Below are 17,299 nucleotides of genomic sequence, written 5' to 3' on the forward strand. Positions count from 1 at the left end.
GATTATAGTAAACTGTGGCTTGAACATAAAGGAGTACACAGAGTAAAGATTCAGACACACACTGCTAAACAATATGATCCCTAGGTTAAAATGACTTTGTTTAGAGTTCTGTAGATTGGAATCAACTCATGAATTGGGAAGATCAGCAATAAGCAGGGTATATAAGCATTAACTACAATGTGAATAATAAGACTAGAGTGCATTCTAGGAGAATGGCTAGGATATGGTGCAATGTCCCCTGAGAGGTACCTCTTAGCATAATCAACACGCGAAAGTCTCTGGAGCAGCTGTAAAGGGACAGTCTTTAGTCTTAACTCTTCAGCTGGCTAGTGTTGGGGCCTAGTTGTACCACTGGTGCACATGAGAATAGTCCCAGTCAAGCCTGCAGGCAGCAATAAGGCTACTATATGGCTGTATGGTCAGTTCCTAAAGGGCTCAGTCTTTCTAGCAGTAGATAGTAAATCTCCATAGCAGCAGCTCACCAGCTCCATTGATATTGCAGCTCACCATCTGATCACACACAGCAATTAGTTCACTCTCTGTTCTGCACCCACATGATGCTGGCTGTCAGCATGCCTTGACTCAGCATTCCGGATTCTGCTCAGGCCGCCGTTATGCAGCAGTGGTGATGGTACACACAGGCCAGCGATGTGCACTTTCCAGGCTTGCCCAGGCAAGAGGAAGCTGTGTCCTGCACAACTTGAGAAAATGCAACTCCTACCTCTCCTCCTGGCAATCTCTCCCTGGGGAATATAGTTCAAAAACTCCTGATTACACAGCAAAGTCTCTCCTTGGACGTGCACATTGCTGGATCAAGATCAGGCTCAGGTAAGTATTTTGGGGGGAGGCTGCAGGGGAGCTACTATAAAAAGAGAATGCATTAAGGTAAAAAAAAAAAAAAAAACCCTTTTACCTTTCCAACCACTTTGAGAGTATACAAATGTGCACTCCATTCAAGTCTCAACGTAGCAACATGGTACAATGCACTGACCTTTGCTGCCATCTGATGCATTAGATTTTTTCCATACTTTACATCACCACAATGTTGTACTGTGAATGGGATACATAGGAAACAATTGTTTTCTTTGCACCCTAGTGGTGGCTTATGTTATGTGCAAAAAAAAAAAAAAAACCCAGGTCACCACATGTAGTGTGAACAAGCCCTTCTTCCTTACTAGGCAACGTTGCATAAAAAGTTACAGCATTGTATCACTGGGGAAGAAGGATAAAACAGGACTATTAGCCTGGGTAAGAATTCAATACCATTTGCTGAAATGATGAATGAACATGTAAATAGCAATGGTGAGGTACACGGTTCTAAAATTCCATAGCAAGGAGCTTTCACTTTTTGTCATTATTTGATGGATTGTGCTCCAATGGAGGGAAAGTATAGGATGGAAATAAGATGCAGAATTAAGACTTGCACACACCACTGGTTTCCACTGTACTCACAAGCTTTCTAATGAATCTTCCTAACAAACTCAACTCCGTATCCTACATTACATATAACAAATCTAATGCTAGGTGTGTTGATTCGGAAACTCTTTGCTAGATTTGTAAAGTACAACAAGATAAACTGGACACAAGTGTGTTAGTTGTCACACAGTAGGAACATTATATTTTTACAAAGGCAGAGCAAGGCTGATGCATCTATAAAGGGGTAATAATTTTTTTTTTTTAACTTTGCACACCTGTCCACCTATTTGATGTAATAAGGGATCCAAAGATCTTTACTGGAATGCCAGCTTGTGTTTAATAATCTTTTTCTGACAAGTGACTGTGCCTGGGTACTCTTGTTCTGAGGCCTAATACCTGTATATCTGCAGTGTGAGATCAGCTAGGCATACTGCTTTTTACTGGCAGTCTCACTAGATTTTCAGTGAGATTTGGTGATGTCACTACTGTACAGTTTACTGTAATCCTTGCTAAAGAAGACGCTGTACTTGAGAACCTGCTGTACAAGGATCTCTCTTGCTTCTGTTTCACTCATTCTATGGATTTGTTTTCTGCATCCTGCTGCTTCTTGAACATTACCACACCATTCGTCAGATCAACAGTCATCATGGCAGCAGTTCTGACAAGAGGAAGCAAAACTCTGCTCCTCTACCAATATGGCCACCTCCACACTCCGACAGCTCAGAACAAGATGCATGATGTTCGTAATGGGGAAAAACACAGCTGCAGGTAGCAGCAATGCTGGCTATGTGTGCTTTGCTTGCCTTTTGTGGGCAGAGGTTCCGCATTACAGGTTCTCTTTAAAGAGAACCTGTGCCCAGATCATGCACACTAATGTATATACATATGAGGTATGGAGATCTGCTACATTTGGTATGAGAATGTACTAAAATCAGACCCATCTGATCACAAAAATAAAGAATTTCTCTCCCAGAACATTACCATCCCCAACACATGTAATTCAGAGTTGTGTCTACCTGATATCTTTGGTAAAACTGGCCCAAGTGCATTCATGTCTTTTGTTTTTCTATGCACCACATTTGCACATATTAATTTATTGTTAAAAAGACATTCCCTCCCCTCCCCTTCTGTATTATATATTATATAATAGGATTTGTTATTTCATGATATATCTACAGTACATAAGGGGGGCAGTCTTCACTCAATGTTCAATATCAAAGCCTGGTAATATGTATCGTCTCTTACATACTGGTAATGTCTCTCCGAATGGCCAGATAAGGAACCTGAGACCAACTCAGTACCTGAGAAGGAATAGATGGAGCCACCTGGGCTATCTCGTAGGGCTTGTGGTCAGTGAGTATGACTAATGGATTAAGACATTTCTGTAAAATATTTGCAAGTTTCATTTTTTTAATCAAATCATTGTAGAAAATTAGTTGAGCACCCTGAAAGTCCCATGTGTAAATGTGGGGTAATCTAAATAACTTTTTGGTGAGGCATGGTGCTGGAACCCACCTACCAGCCCAAGGTCTGTTACTGTAGTTCTTTTATGCACAGAAAACCAAAAGCGTTGAACTAGACATCTACTGTGGAGCTACACATTAATTTATGCAAGTACCTTGTTAAAGTACTGTCCCATCACAGAGTAACTCATGAGGCCAGAGATTTGACAAAATCTGGGGGGGAACGGGTCTTCTGCCCCAATCCCTGTAAACATCAGGTTTCAGTTTGAAACTCTCATCTGTTCCTGTATCTACAGATGCACTCACACCCCACTGACTTCATGGGTTTTATGTATGCATTTTCTTTATTAAGAACTTAAGAAAGTAGCTTTTTGGTAATTGGCTAGTATCTCTTCCCTTTTCTTTTAAGTGGTTTTATTGTTTTAATGTCTAACGTTGTTCCTAAAACATTACGCTTAAAAATTGTGCTTTGTCTTGTGATTCTTGTTTACATTGCTACATGTCTGTATCAGTCTTCTTACTGTATACAACCTGTACATGTGTACTCTGATTAACTTAATATAGTTTATTATAATAAAGTATTTACATATTCTGATAAGCAGTAAAATCACTTTAAACATTCATCTTTGTATCTATAAGCATTGTAGAGAAATTAGTTTTCAAAATTCAAACAACAGGCAATGAAGTCTTAGTTTTTTTTTTCTATGAAAAAAAGAATCTTGGCAGGCTGTCAGACCCCTATCATAAGCAACCAGCAGGTGTTTTCTAAGTGACTATGAAAAAAGAATCTTGGCAGGCTGTCAGACCCCTATCATAAGCAACCAGCAGGTGTTTTCTAAGTGACTAGAAACTGACTGAATTCTGGCTTTTTTGTTGTGATTTTTGAGTATCTTTGGGAATTAATACCTTTACATTACAGCTACATAAGTCATGGATGCCTTGTTTAAAGCTCCTTTATTGCTTGTTAAATTTAATGCCCATAGTCTGGGCACAGGTACAACTTGGGGTTTCAGCCGTATAAGCCTCCATGTTGCTGAATTATCTCAGGATTTACTAACAATGCAACAATTAACAAGAATAATGGTTCTTGAAAACATTAAGTGAACGAGTGCTTTGCCCATGCATGACAAAGAAACAGGTTAATTTTAAACTCCGACTCCAGGAAAAAAAAATGAAAATTTAAATAGTGCATTGTGTACCTTACTGCTCCAGTTTAGATTTCAAACACCTCTCCCTAAGCCATCCTGTAGTGTAATTGATCAAAGTCACAGTTTTTCACCCACTATCTTTCTGGGCACTGGTTCCCTCACTGGCCTCCTTGAGCTTTCCTGCCTCTGGAGCCTATGAGAGAGGACCTAGCTACTGGAAGTGTGGCCTTCAACAACAGGAGGTGTCTACATGCAAGCAGTGATTTGCACAACCGAACGAAAAGACAGAAAGATTGTTACCATGGCTTCCAGTAAGTAAAATGAACATTTGGATAGTTTAATATTTCATACCAGCAGTTAGATAGAGGATGTGGAAGAAGAGGATGGTAGGGGGTTGCTAATATCCTGTAGTTAGAGTTTAATTTAGGCTGGCCATACAGTAATCACTTTTTTTTTCGTTCAATCAGCATCCATCATACTATAATAAGCTCAAGCTTACCGGAAGCCTGTGTATGACTACTTAAAGTATATGTGAACCTATCAGGTTATCGGCCGTCAGTTCAAAAGCTTGCATCTCTGATGGTATTTAGGTGCATTAGTGCATATGGAGAGGGCAACTTACACATCTGGAAAGGCACCATCAATGCTAAAAGATAGCAGCATATACTTCCATCCAGACATCTTTTTCAGCAAAGTACTTGCATATTTCAGCAGGACAATGCTAAAGAGAATACTGCAACTATGACAACAGCATGGCTTTATAGTAGAAGATTGCGGGTGCCTAACTGGCCTGCCTGCAATCCAGATCTTTCACCAATTGAAAATATTTGGTGCATCTTGAAATTAAAAATACAACAATACAACAATAATATAAAAGGGTGCAGCGCTTTCAAAATCTATAATGCATAAAACTTTTAAACTAATAATATATTAAAGTGATTATGTGCAAATAAATATATAAGTCACTAATCCATAGGCTGATAGTGCTGCAAATCGTGAAATTCAATACAAAAAGTTCATAGAAGAGGTGATGGTGAGATCCCAAGTGATCTGAGGATGTCTTATGACAGAGACCGTGGGTCAGGTGATATAAAATAATATGATTGTGCACTCACCAGATATGCAAATCAAATGCGCATTAATTGTAGAAACAAATGTGTGTAAATGCAGCTAAACAAATTTCAACACAACAAATGCATCTCACTTGTAAATAGACATCCATGTGTATGCGGTTGCACACAAAATTATGTGCCCGAACGCACACATGGTGAATTTGGGGACACAAAACCTCATGCACCTGCACCCACACATACCTCACATTTGGATACAGTGGCTGTGTCCATGCAGCCACTGTGTCCCAATAGAAATCAAATCGCACTTCACGCATGGGGATGCATGGAATACCTGTGCATCCCCGTGTGGAAAAACACTCCCCTGCATGGCTGTATGATATCATCCTGTGTATATACATCCTGTGTGAACAAGGCCTAAACCAGAAAATAGAGTTGTCACCTACTGGCTGTACACTGTGGTACAAGTGTATAAAAAAGGAATGGCAAACAGAATTCTGTTTAAACTTTGCTATTAAAGCCACCAGTCAAGCATGCTTTTGCTACAGCAACCTTTCACATAATAGGTCAAGGGTGCTCAACCTTTTGAAGAGCGAGGGTCACTTAAGTTACTTGGTAACCGCTCACAGGCCGTAAATGTAAACAAGCCCTTACTGTCCCCTGCAGATTTTGAAAGTTTGCCCACTTACAAAGCAATGAAGAGTCTATAATTTTTATCATAGGTGTATTTTAAATGATAGAGACAGAATATCAACCAAAATGCCAGAAAAAAAAAACCACACGATACAAATGTTACAAATTGAGTTGCAGTTTAGTGAGCAAAATAAGTATTTGATTCCTTACCAACCAATAATAATTCTGACTGCCTTAGACTGGCTATGTGCTCATGTGGTACACAGATTATTCCTGTCAATTTAGGAAGGCGCTCTTAACGACAACTCATTTTGTGTATAAAAGACACCTGTCCACAGAATCTCTTTCTTCCATTCAAACCTCACCAAGGACAAGATCAGAGAGCTGTCAAAGGATGTGGGGACAAGATTGTAGACCTGCACAAGGCTGGAATAGGCTGCAAGACCATCAGCAAGAAGCTTTGTGAGATGGAGACAACTGTTAGAGCGATTATTCGCAAATGGAAGAAATACAAAATAATTATCATTCGCCGTCGGTCTGGAGATCCGTGCGAGATTTTGCCTCATGGGGTAAGGATGATCATGAAAAAAAGTGAGGGATCAGCCCAGAACTACACGGGAGGAGCTTGAGAATGATCTCAAAACAGCTGGGACCATAGTCACCAAACAAACCATTGGTAACACAATATACCGCCATGGATTTAAATCCTGCAGCACCCGCAAAGTCCCCCTCTTCAAGAAGGCACATGTACAGGCCCGTCTGAAGTTTACCAATGAACATCTAAATGATTCAGAGAATGATTGGGAGAAAGTGCTCTGGTGAGATGAGACCAAAATTGAGCTGCTTGGCATTAACTCGACTCGCCGTGTTGGAGGAAGAAAAATGCTGACTATGACCCTAAGAACACCATCCCTACAGTTAAGAACGGAGGTGGAAACATTATACTTTGGAGCCGTTTCTTTGCTAAAGGTACAGTCCGACTTTGCTGCATTGAGGGACCAATGGACGGGGTCATGTATTGTAAAACCTTGGATGAGAACCGTCTTCCCTCAGCCAGAACACTGAAAACAGGTCATGGATGGGTCTTTCAGCATGACAATGACCCAAAACATATCACCAAGGCAATAAAGGAGTGGCTCAAGAAAAAGTACATTAAGGTCATGGAGTGGCCTACCCAGTCTCCAGACCTTAATTCTATAGAAATTTATGGACGGAGCTGAAACTTCAAGTAGCCAAGCAACAGCCAAGAAACCTTAAGGATTTAGAGAAGATCTGTAAGAAAGAGGACCAAAATCCCTCCTGAGATGTGTGCAAACCTGGTAACCAACTACAAGAAACTTCTTACCTCTGTGCTCGCCAACAAGGGTTTCTCCATCAAGTACTAAGTAATGTTTTGCTTGGGGACAAAATACTTCTTTTACTCACAAATGATGGACACAAATATTGGATTTATTGCTAAAATACACAATATGGACATCACATTACCGTGGGGTCTTGGACAAGATTAAGTGTCCGGTGGGCCCAAAACATATTATCCATCTCCTGCACCCTACTGTGAGGTGATGTCCATAATGTGGATTTACCAATAAAACTCATGAAGAGTGCAGCCATCCAGTATGTAAGTGTGCTAAGTAGTTGCTGGCGGGCCAGGCATGCACCTTCTAGAGGAGCTTTGCAGTGAGAAACAAGCAGGTGAGTGGCAGCCTAGAGCAGTGTGCAGTCTTATGTATTTGTACAATGATTATCTCTAGTGAACATCTACATTTCTATCCACTAGAGTTTAGAATGATAAAGTTTATTACCTGTTCAAAGACAATCCCAACAATTTCAGAGATAATGATGCAAACTAATTACTGCAGAGCCTTTCGCTACTCTGCTCAAAAGAAAATCTCCCAGGCAGCTTTTTTCTACTAAGCCAATTAGTATAACAGAACAATCACACTAACAATGATACCACAATTATTTTTTCAATATTGTATAGGGACATCTGCTTTTCAAAATTCTGCAGTCTTAATAAGATGGCCAACTCCTTGTAGTTATGCTGCTTTGAAACAAGAGGTTAACTACTTAATTTAAATAAATACACTGTGATGGAGAAGAAACTATATCAAAATATTAAATAGGTTCTGAAACTTGTACCACTTGTACAGGGAAAATAATCATGTTCCCAATCTAGGACTGAAACTGCAAATTAAGCTGTAAGGAAATCTAAGATGAATTATACACCAGAGATGGATATTTATTGAAGTACTTGAGGCCATCTAACACTGCTTGTCTTACTGGATATCAGAGTGCGGTCCATCTTTGTGCTGTGGGCCATGGCCGAGTGTGTAGCCGGTCAGTGTGCTCTGTGTGTTCTTCAACAGTGTTTATGTGTGGCTCATTTCCTGTCCTGCCCTTACCTGGATGCCTCTGTCTACAACAGTTTACTCTCATCCTCCCTTGATACACTTACTCCTCTAAATACACACAGAATCATGCCCTGACTGCTACAGCGTTGGTAAACTGATGACACCAGAAATCTCAAGAGGTGCAGCCGTGTTCATGAGCGACTGTGGTGTAAAACAAATTCCCTGCAAAAGTTCACCATATACAAATCTGCCACCCCTAAAGTACAATTCCTCCCTCCATGCCACCAAGCCAACTTATTTAATCACTCTCATTAATATTCTCTCATGTAGTCCTCATTGGCCTCTTTCTACCTATACAGTAACTCTCTACTATGTCCCCCACTACCTCCACCCACTAACTTAGTCACTGCCTAGGAGATTGCCATTCACTTCAAAAAACAGATTGATACAATTCATGAGGACATCTGCACTGTACAGCTATCTACCCCACTTAACATACTCTGTCTTACAGCACAATTGATACTTTCCTTTTTTGACTCTGCTACTACAGAAGAGGTCACCAAACTTTTCTCAGATTTCTGCCTAACCATCTGTCCTGTGGACCCTGTTCCCTCACAGGTACTATAGTCACCCTCTTGTTCTACCCTATACTCTCTCGCTCGCATCCTCAATCTCTTCCTTTCTACTGGCACCCTCTAAAGCATGCACTGGTCACCCCCATACTTAAAGACTTCACTGGACCCTACCAGCCTGAACAACTTAAGACACATCTCCTTACTTCCATTTATTTCAAAACGTCCAGAAAACTTAGCTTACAACCTTTTAAACTCCTACCTCACTGACAACCTTACTGACCACCCAGAACAATCTTTTATCAACATGGAGGAACCCCTGAAAAAACATTCTAGACTCAGGCAACCCCTGCTAATAATGACTATATCAACAGTTCACTGGGGTGATGGTCATCTAGAAGAATGCTTTTCACGTTTGTGGTCATTGAGATGATGCCCCCACCCTTACAGATAGCTAAAAAGATCAGTGTTGAGAATGGGTCCTCATCTGAGAGACAGAAGTTGCTCACTGATCATGGCTGTAGACTAGCAACATCTGACAAAATCCTGGTTGAGAAAGGCTGTCTTACAGGCTTGTTTTGCTTGCAGCACTCAAAAGAAGCTGCCCTACTAAAATTCACTAACAATTTAATAACTGCTATTCTTCTGTCAGTTTGGGCTACAATCTTTCTTGGTTTACTGGACCTTGGCTTGGTATGAAGAGATCCCCAAACTTTCCACTTCTTAATAAGTGATTGAACAGTATTGACTGAAATATTCAAGGCTTTGGATATCTTTCTAATCTTTATAAAGTTCCATTACTTTGTTACTCAGTTCTATTGACAGTTCTTTTCTGCTCCCCAAAGCTCAGTATCTAGCCTGTTCAGTGCATCCACGTGAGATCTAACAAACTCATTGACTATTTATACACAGACACTAACTGAAATTTAAAAAGCCACACATGTGGGAAATTAACCTTTTTTGCCACTTTAACCTCTGTGTGTCACCTACTGACCTGTATGTGTCTCTACTAAGGTCAAACATTCCAGTGTTTGTAAACTTTTGATCAGGGCCATTTGTGTGATTTCTATTAAGATTTGAAAAGGAGTCAAAAAACTTTGTGATAGTAAATGGCTTCATATGATCACTATCCTTAAATAAAATACATTTTTTGGCATTATCAGTCATATTTTCAATATAAATGCCCACATTCCACAATTTCTGCCAGGGTATGCAAACATTTGAGCACAATTGTATTACAGTTTGGGGTTTAATACCACTTTAAGAGCACCAATGGGCTCAATACACTTTTCTTGCCCCGAGCAACATTGTGTGTTTGGATTGTATACAGAAATGGTGCACAGACAAGGGCCCCCTTTTTGGGGCTAACCAGTTAGCCATTTTAAGGGCTGGGCAGAAAGATTTTTTGTCTAAGTATACATTACTAGGTTCTTGATATTACCATTATGTCCCAGAAAATATTCTTCTGTTTGCCTCTCTGATTTAGTCTCATCTTGTTGACCTAACTCATGGGCTAGGCATCAACTACTATGCCCAAAAGTCAGCATCAGTAACAAAAACAAAATGATAAATGATAAAATAATAATAGCATGATTATTAATAATATTAATAAAATATTATTAATAACATAACTTTTAAAAAGTTTACATAGGCTAACACATTTTATAGTGTAAATCCTCTTTACAGCTCTCCCAGTGCGTTATATCCAGAATACAAAATATTGAAAAAAATTACCTCATCTGGACTTGCTATAATGTTAACACTAACAACTTGGTCAGAGATGACAGACTCTGTATGTATTCTGTTCAGACGGCTTCGCAATTCAGAATTTTGGTTCAGGGCCTTCAAGAAAAGAAAAAAAAAAAGGAAAAACTAACAAAAAAAAAAACGATTACATGATTTTCCTCAAGATAAATTTGTAAAAATACTTAATTATCCAAAAACAGGAAAGGTCGAGAGATAAAAGGTAATTAAAGGTGAACTCCGGGAAAACATCTAAGTACAGAGATGAAATACAAAAAGGGAGTTGTTTTGCCTGCCAAAAGATTTGTATTTTGATTTATTCAAACCTGAGATTTACACAGTCCTGCCACACAACACAGCCAGGCAACTGGCACTGCTTTCTCTGTCATATTTCAGGACTGCAGCTGCGGCTCCTCACCCCTAGTCAGTGATTGGACAGTAAAAGATTAGCAGCAGAATTAGGAAGTCAGCCCTCTGTTAAATTCCACACCTGTCAGCAAATTTGCACACAGCTCATCTGATTGGTTTCCCCATCTCTCAGTCAGACTGCTGTTGTACAGAGGATTACAAAAGACTGACACCACATCAGATTCTGGTACTTATACCAATTTCATCTAACAGAAAAAAACACATATAATGGTTTAATTTGGCATACAAAGCCACATTAATGTGTGTTAGGCTGGCCATACATGGATTGAAATTCGTCCTGTTCAGCAGGGGCTGGGCAAATTTCAATGTATGGGCACTGTGGTTGTCCAGAAATCGATCTATCGATTGACTTTCTGTACAACCGCCCTGTCGGGTTTTCCCTGGATCAAATGCAATAGCTCAGTGGGGAGTAAGATATGGATGACAACTCATTATGAGATCTGCTTTTCGGCAGACCCTGTGCCGCTGCCCCACTGTGCGACATCTGGACATCTATAGAAAGTCACCACGTTCAACTCTCTCCTTATAGAAAACTTAGCACTAGCCAGATATAAAGCAGCCCATAGATGAGTCTGTATTTTTTCATTTAACCAGCAGGTTGAACAAAAAAACAAAACAAACAAAAAACGTACTCGATTCCCCCATCCACACACTCGATGTGAATGGGAGAAATAAAGTACTATTTTTTTTCATTCAGCACACTGGATGAATACAGTGGCACAGGGTCTGTAGAAACGCAGATTTCATAATGTGTTGTCATCTAAATCATACTCTCCGCTGAGCTACTGCATGTGAGCCAGGGAAAATCTGACAGGGCGGTTCTACAAAAAGTCCAATCGGTAGATCAGTTTCAGATCAGTTGATCGGTAGATCAACCACAGTGCCCATACATGGATTGAAATTTTCCGATCCCCTGCTGAACCAGAAGAATTTTGATCCATGTATGACCAGCTTAACATCCACATCATACTATGCAGCCATGTACAGTGCTGTGAAAAAGTATTTGGCCCCTTCCTGTTTTTTTCTTTTTTTTCCCCATATTTATCATTAAACAAATTTCAATATTACACACAGATAACAAAAGTAAATACAAAATGCAGTTTTTAAATGAGCATTTCATTTATTAAGGGAAAAAAGCTGTCCTATCTTGCCTGGCGCCCTAAACCTAATAACTTGTTGTTCCACCCTGGTTGGTAACAACTGCAATCAAGTGTTTGCGGTAACTGGCAATGAGCCTGTGGAGGAACGTTGGTCCATTTGTCTTTGCAACATTGTTTTAATTCAGCCACATTGGAGGATTTCAGAGCATGAACAGCCTGTTAAGGGTCATGCATAAGCATCTCAATTGGATTGAAGCCCAGACTTTGACTAGGCTACTCCAAAACCCTAATTTTTTTTCTTTTGGGCCATTAAGAGGTAGACTTGCTGGTGTGTTTTGGATCATTGTCCTGCTGCATAACCCAAGGGGACCTGAGGTCACAAACTGATGGCTGGACATTATCCTTCGTGATTTTCCGGTAGAGTGCAAATTCATGGTTCCATTAATTATGGCAAGTTGTCCAGGTCCTGAAGCTGCAAAACAGCCCCAGACCATCACACTACCACCATGTTTTACTGTTGGTATGATATTCTATTTATGAAAGCCGTGTTAGCTTTACCCCAGATGTAATGGGGGACACACACCTTCCAAAAAGTTCTCATCAGAGCAGAGGTGCAGAGCAACCACGTGCAGTGCATTCATGCAGAAATTATAGAGTTAAAATGGCAGTGAGGAGGTGTTGCATCACTTCCTCACTGCCTGTCAAGTGCCTCTGTAAAGCGATTTGAACATGGATCGCTTTTCAGAGGAGGGGCAGTTTAGATACCAGTGTAAACCTAGCTGCAGTCTTTAAAGCATATCCTGCAATCCTGTTAAATGCCCTTGCATGCTAGGTTCAGCCTGTGCCCTGGAGTTTACCTTCTGCTGATGTTGAGATTAAAGCATAACTCAGGTAATGGATATTCAAATATTTACATATTCTTAAAGTGTTACTAAACCCAGGACCCTGCATTCACTATATCTGGTCTCCCACAGTACACAGAACAAGAAAATTCAATTATTTTGGCAAATATAAAAACTGCTAAATACCTTTTCTCATCAGCAGTATATAGCAGTCTTGTTAATTGTATCAGTGTCCAGAAGAGTACTAATTAAAGCTTGTAGGAGGAATTTTCATTTTCCCCTGATTGTCCTATGAGGCTGCAAAACCCTACCCTCTGTCTGGACAGCGCTGACTGGCCCTGTGCTGATTGCATGCATTATCCCAAGAAAAAAAAACTCTCAAAATGAGCATGTGCAACTTGCCCTTAAGGCTCTGTTCTATCAGCAGATGGATTGGGGACAGTAGAAGGGGAGGGTCAGAGAAGACAGGATCAAACATCCTTTTTTCACAGGATTAACCCCTTAGGTTTCACAGTAATTTTTTTTTTCATATCCACACACAAACGTTTTGTCTTTCATTTCTATTTCAAACTGAATGGATTGTGAGAGTTTTCCTACAGTTGTCACTGTCAAAAGCCAGAAATCCAGTGGGATTTAGAAGCTCTGGCATTTTACAGTTGAATGACAGAAAGTGGAACATAATCTTAATTTGTGCAAAAGTCAAGATTCAATTCACAAGGGATGAAGGCTAATACAGGTACTTGCAAAACTATGGGCTGACATTTCTACAGCACAGCGGTTACCTTAGTGATGTCTTAAGCCAGGTCAGGTTCACTTTAACCACTTGATGACTGGGCTATAGCCGAATGACGGCTACAGCGTGGTCGTCTAGTTCTCAGAGGATGTCATATGACGTCCTTCAGAGCCGCGCCTCCCCTGGGGTGTCCTTTGGACACAGCTGATCAATCGACATGGTAAAGGGCCAATCACAGCACCCTTTTACCACGTGATCAGCTGTTTCCAATGACGCAGCTGATCACATTGTAAACACAGTTGCCGGTTATTGGTTGCACTTTCCTCATGCTGTCACAGCGTGGGGAGAGAGGAGAGCTGGTAATCGGCAATTGTATTTACACATCAGAGGACATCTGTGCAGTCCCAACAGTGTCCACCAGTGCAATCCCATCAGTGTCCATTAGTGCTGCCAGTCAGTGTTCATGAGTGGAGTCCCAACAATGTCCATCAATGCCGCCAGTGTCCATCAGTGCTACCAGTCAGTGCTCATCAGCGTCGTCAGTAAGTGCCCATCAGTGCCATATCAGTGTAGCCTTATCAGTGCCTCCTGGTCAGTGCCCATCAGTGCACCCTATCCATGCTGCCTATCCGTGCAGCCTGATCACTGCTGCCTCATCAGTACCCATTAGTGCAGCCTATCAGTGCCCATCAGTGCAGCCTCATCAGTGAAGAAGAAAAATTACCTGTTTGCTAAATTTAATAACCAAAACTAAGAAAAAAAATATATTTTTCAAAATTTGTGGCCTTTTTTTAGTTTGTTTAGCAAAAAATAAACAGCTCAGTGGTGAGTAAACACCACAAAAAGAAAGTTCTATATGTCTTAACAAAATAACAATTTCATTTGGGTACAGTGTTGCATGGCCACGTAATAGTCATTCAAAATGCGACAGAACTGAAAGCTGAAAATTGTCCTGGGCAGAAAGGGGATGAAAGTGCCCGGTAGGCAAGTGGTTAAACCTTAGCAATCTATTAGGGGGTCTGTTTTCCTGCCTAGATAAACTCCTCTAAAACTGTAGAAACCAATAAGATACATTTACAGTCTGTACATAAACGTTCAGTCACTTAGCGAACAGGCACACTGAAGCAACAGCTGCATGTTAAACTAGGTGCAATGTTTCAAATTGTAATGTACTATATATGCGCTGGAGCACAACCCCCAAGCACAACAAACATCTCTCAATAAATCTCTCATGAGTTATTCACATTTCAGGCAAGTAAATGAATTTAATGTTCATTGTAGCAGCACAAATATTTCTCCCTTCTATTATTGATGCTCTGAAAGGTGCACCACTTTCCCAGATGAACATTTATGTCTAATCATTTCAGAGCCATTTCAGCATGATCATTTCCATTTTTTTTATGTTATGCTACATGGTGTGCCTCAATTTGTAATGATTAAATCAGCTATAATAAGCACTTCTTTTTTTTTTGCAGTCGTAGCTACTTTGACAACCAATTATACTAAATTTACACACTAGAAATAAGTCCATTTATACCACTCTGACAAACGGCAAACTGAGAAAACACAATTAGTAAGTACCTAGGGAGGCTTTATCAAGATAGTGCAAAGAGCAATGTTGTGTATCAATATTCCAACATAGGTTTAAGCTTTTTCACGTGTAATCAGAACAAAAAAGACTTATTAGATTGGCTGCTATGGATATACCATTTTGGATGTAGCCTTCTCATTAAACGTTTTCCTTCATTTTAACTTTTTTTTTTTTTTCCTTTCTAGTCATCCAGGTCATGGTATAGCCAGTATATTATAGCCACATTCAATTGAACTTATTTTGTAATGTTGAAGATGTTTTGGGTGATTTTCCTGACACTCAGAACTAAATAAGTGGCTTGGAAAACATCTTCAGCATTACACAAGTCTATCCGAATTTGACCAACTACTACTAGATAAAGTAAGGCTAGGTTATAAAAACTGGTAAATAAAAATGGACTGCTTATCCTATGGCAATCAACAACTGCAAACTGATTTTTTTTTTTTGGAGAAGGTTCTGATTGACTGTCAAAAGCACTCCTTTGTCCTGTACTTGGTGAATAGAGTGTTTGTCCAGCTTAAGCATGTCTAGAAAAAAACAAAAAACAAAAAAAAACAAAACAGGTTTGCTACCGTAGCCAAAGTTTAGCACAGCTGAGAGGTTTTCTTTTTCGCACCACACATGCTGCAGTAGGGGTGATATTCCCTAAAAGCTTCATGTCCAGTTTTGTTTAGATACTGTAATTTCCTCTGAATTTCTTACCCAAATCTAGATCTCAAGAAACAAACCATTAAATTGGATGTTTTCCCCTTTCAAAAATTGCACCTACTGATATATAGTTTAGACACTGACTAAGAACAAAAGTAAACCCCACACTTTCAGGACCTGCACTTAGACTCAGAGTGGCATTTTTAATAGAGTATATCAATATTAACTGCTCTGATAATATATCAGACTAGGTCTTTACTTCATTGATAAACATAGTTAGGTTATGCTGCTGAAAACAGGCACACTTGCATAACATAAATCATAGTCTTAATATAAGGATGCAATCCCGAGAGAGAGAGAGAGAGAGAGAGAGAGAAGGTATAGGAGAGAGAGAGAAGGTATAGGAGAGAGAGACAGAGGGGGGAGAGGTATAGGGGAGAGAAATAGAGGATAGAGGGGGGGGAGGTATAGGAGAGAGAGACGGGGGGGGGGTATAGGAGAGAGAGACAGGGGGGAGAGGTATAGGAGAGAGAGACAGGGGGGTGTATAGGGGAGAGAGAGGTATAGAAGAGAGATAGAGAGGGGGAGATAGGGTTATAGGGGAGAGAAAGAGAAAGAGGTATAGGAGACAGAGAGAGAGAAAGAGAGAGAGAGATACAGGAGACAAAAGGGAGGGAAGGAGGGAGAGAGAGGACCAGGCGAGAGAGAGAGAGAGAGAGAGGGAGAGAGAGGTATAGAAGAGAGAGTGGGGGGTATAGAAGAGAGGTATAGGAGGGAGAAAGAGAGAGATGCATCATTTTACCCCTGCCCAAACTTTAGCAAGTCCTTATCTGGATTATGCAGTTCAGTTTTGGGCACCACTTCACAAAAAATGATATCAGAGAACTAGAGAAAGTGAAGAGAAGGGCAACCAAACTGACAGGAGAAATAAAGGAACTGAATTTATTTTTTCTTGAGAAGAGGGGATTAAGGTGGATATGATCACCATGTATAAATACATAAATGCCCCATATAGTGAACCCTGCAGTTATTCACTTTAGGGTTCCTACAAAGGATAAGGGAGCACTGTTTACATATGGAGGAAAATAGATTTAACATCCGCATATGTAAAGCTTTTTCACAATAACAACTTTCTTGTGAACTACTTAAAGCCAGTTCAATTGATTGTTTTTAAAAAAAAAGCTAAACAGTTAATATAACTGGATATCATCATTTATAAATGACACAACTAGAGATTGTTATTGCAGTAATTATATCCAATTGTCCTAGGGATCAGGAAGAATTTTTTCCCAAGTTGGAGCAAATGTATCCATGCTGTAAGGGTGTTTTTTGCCTTCCCCAGGAACAAGTGTTGGTATAGGGTTCTGTATAAGGAGTTTTTCAATTAATTTTTTCTATTGGTTGAATTAGATGGACTTATGCTTTTTATAACTCTGTAACTACTATATGCTAATAGCAATTTAAAATGATCTTATTTCATTAAAATTCGTAATTAAAATTATTGCACTTGACACTTTCTAATTGAAAGAATCACTTTAGTTGCTAATGAAATATGAAAAA

The 17,299-nt window shown here is 39.9% G+C and overlaps 1 protein-coding gene across 5 annotated transcripts in view; it reads right to left on the reverse strand.

The window, feature by feature from the left end:
• OSBPL6 (oxysterol binding protein like 6) overlaps positions 1-17,299 on the reverse strand; it is a 315,980-nt gene that overhangs the window by 60,477 nt on the left and 238,204 nt on the right. For 4 of the 5 annotated variants that reach the window (XM_089690437.1, XM_089690434.1, XM_089690435.1 and 1 more), the window contains one exon: positions 10,388-10,495. The exons of the other annotated variant lie outside the window; for it this stretch is intronic. In XM_089690437.1, the coding sequence (XP_089546563.1) occupies positions 10,388-10,495 (108 nt within the window). The remainder of the gene's footprint in view (positions 1-10,387; positions 10,496-17,299) is intronic. 5 annotated transcript variants of the gene reach the window in all.

Source organism: Staurois parvus, unplaced genomic scaffold, assembly GCF_062004578.1.
Source record: "Staurois parvus isolate SC_StPar_1 unplaced genomic scaffold, SC_StPar_1.0 ptg000530l, whole genome shotgun sequence".
In the NCBI taxonomy this organism is placed as follows: Eukaryota; Metazoa; Chordata; class Amphibia; order Anura; family Ranidae; genus Staurois; species Staurois parvus.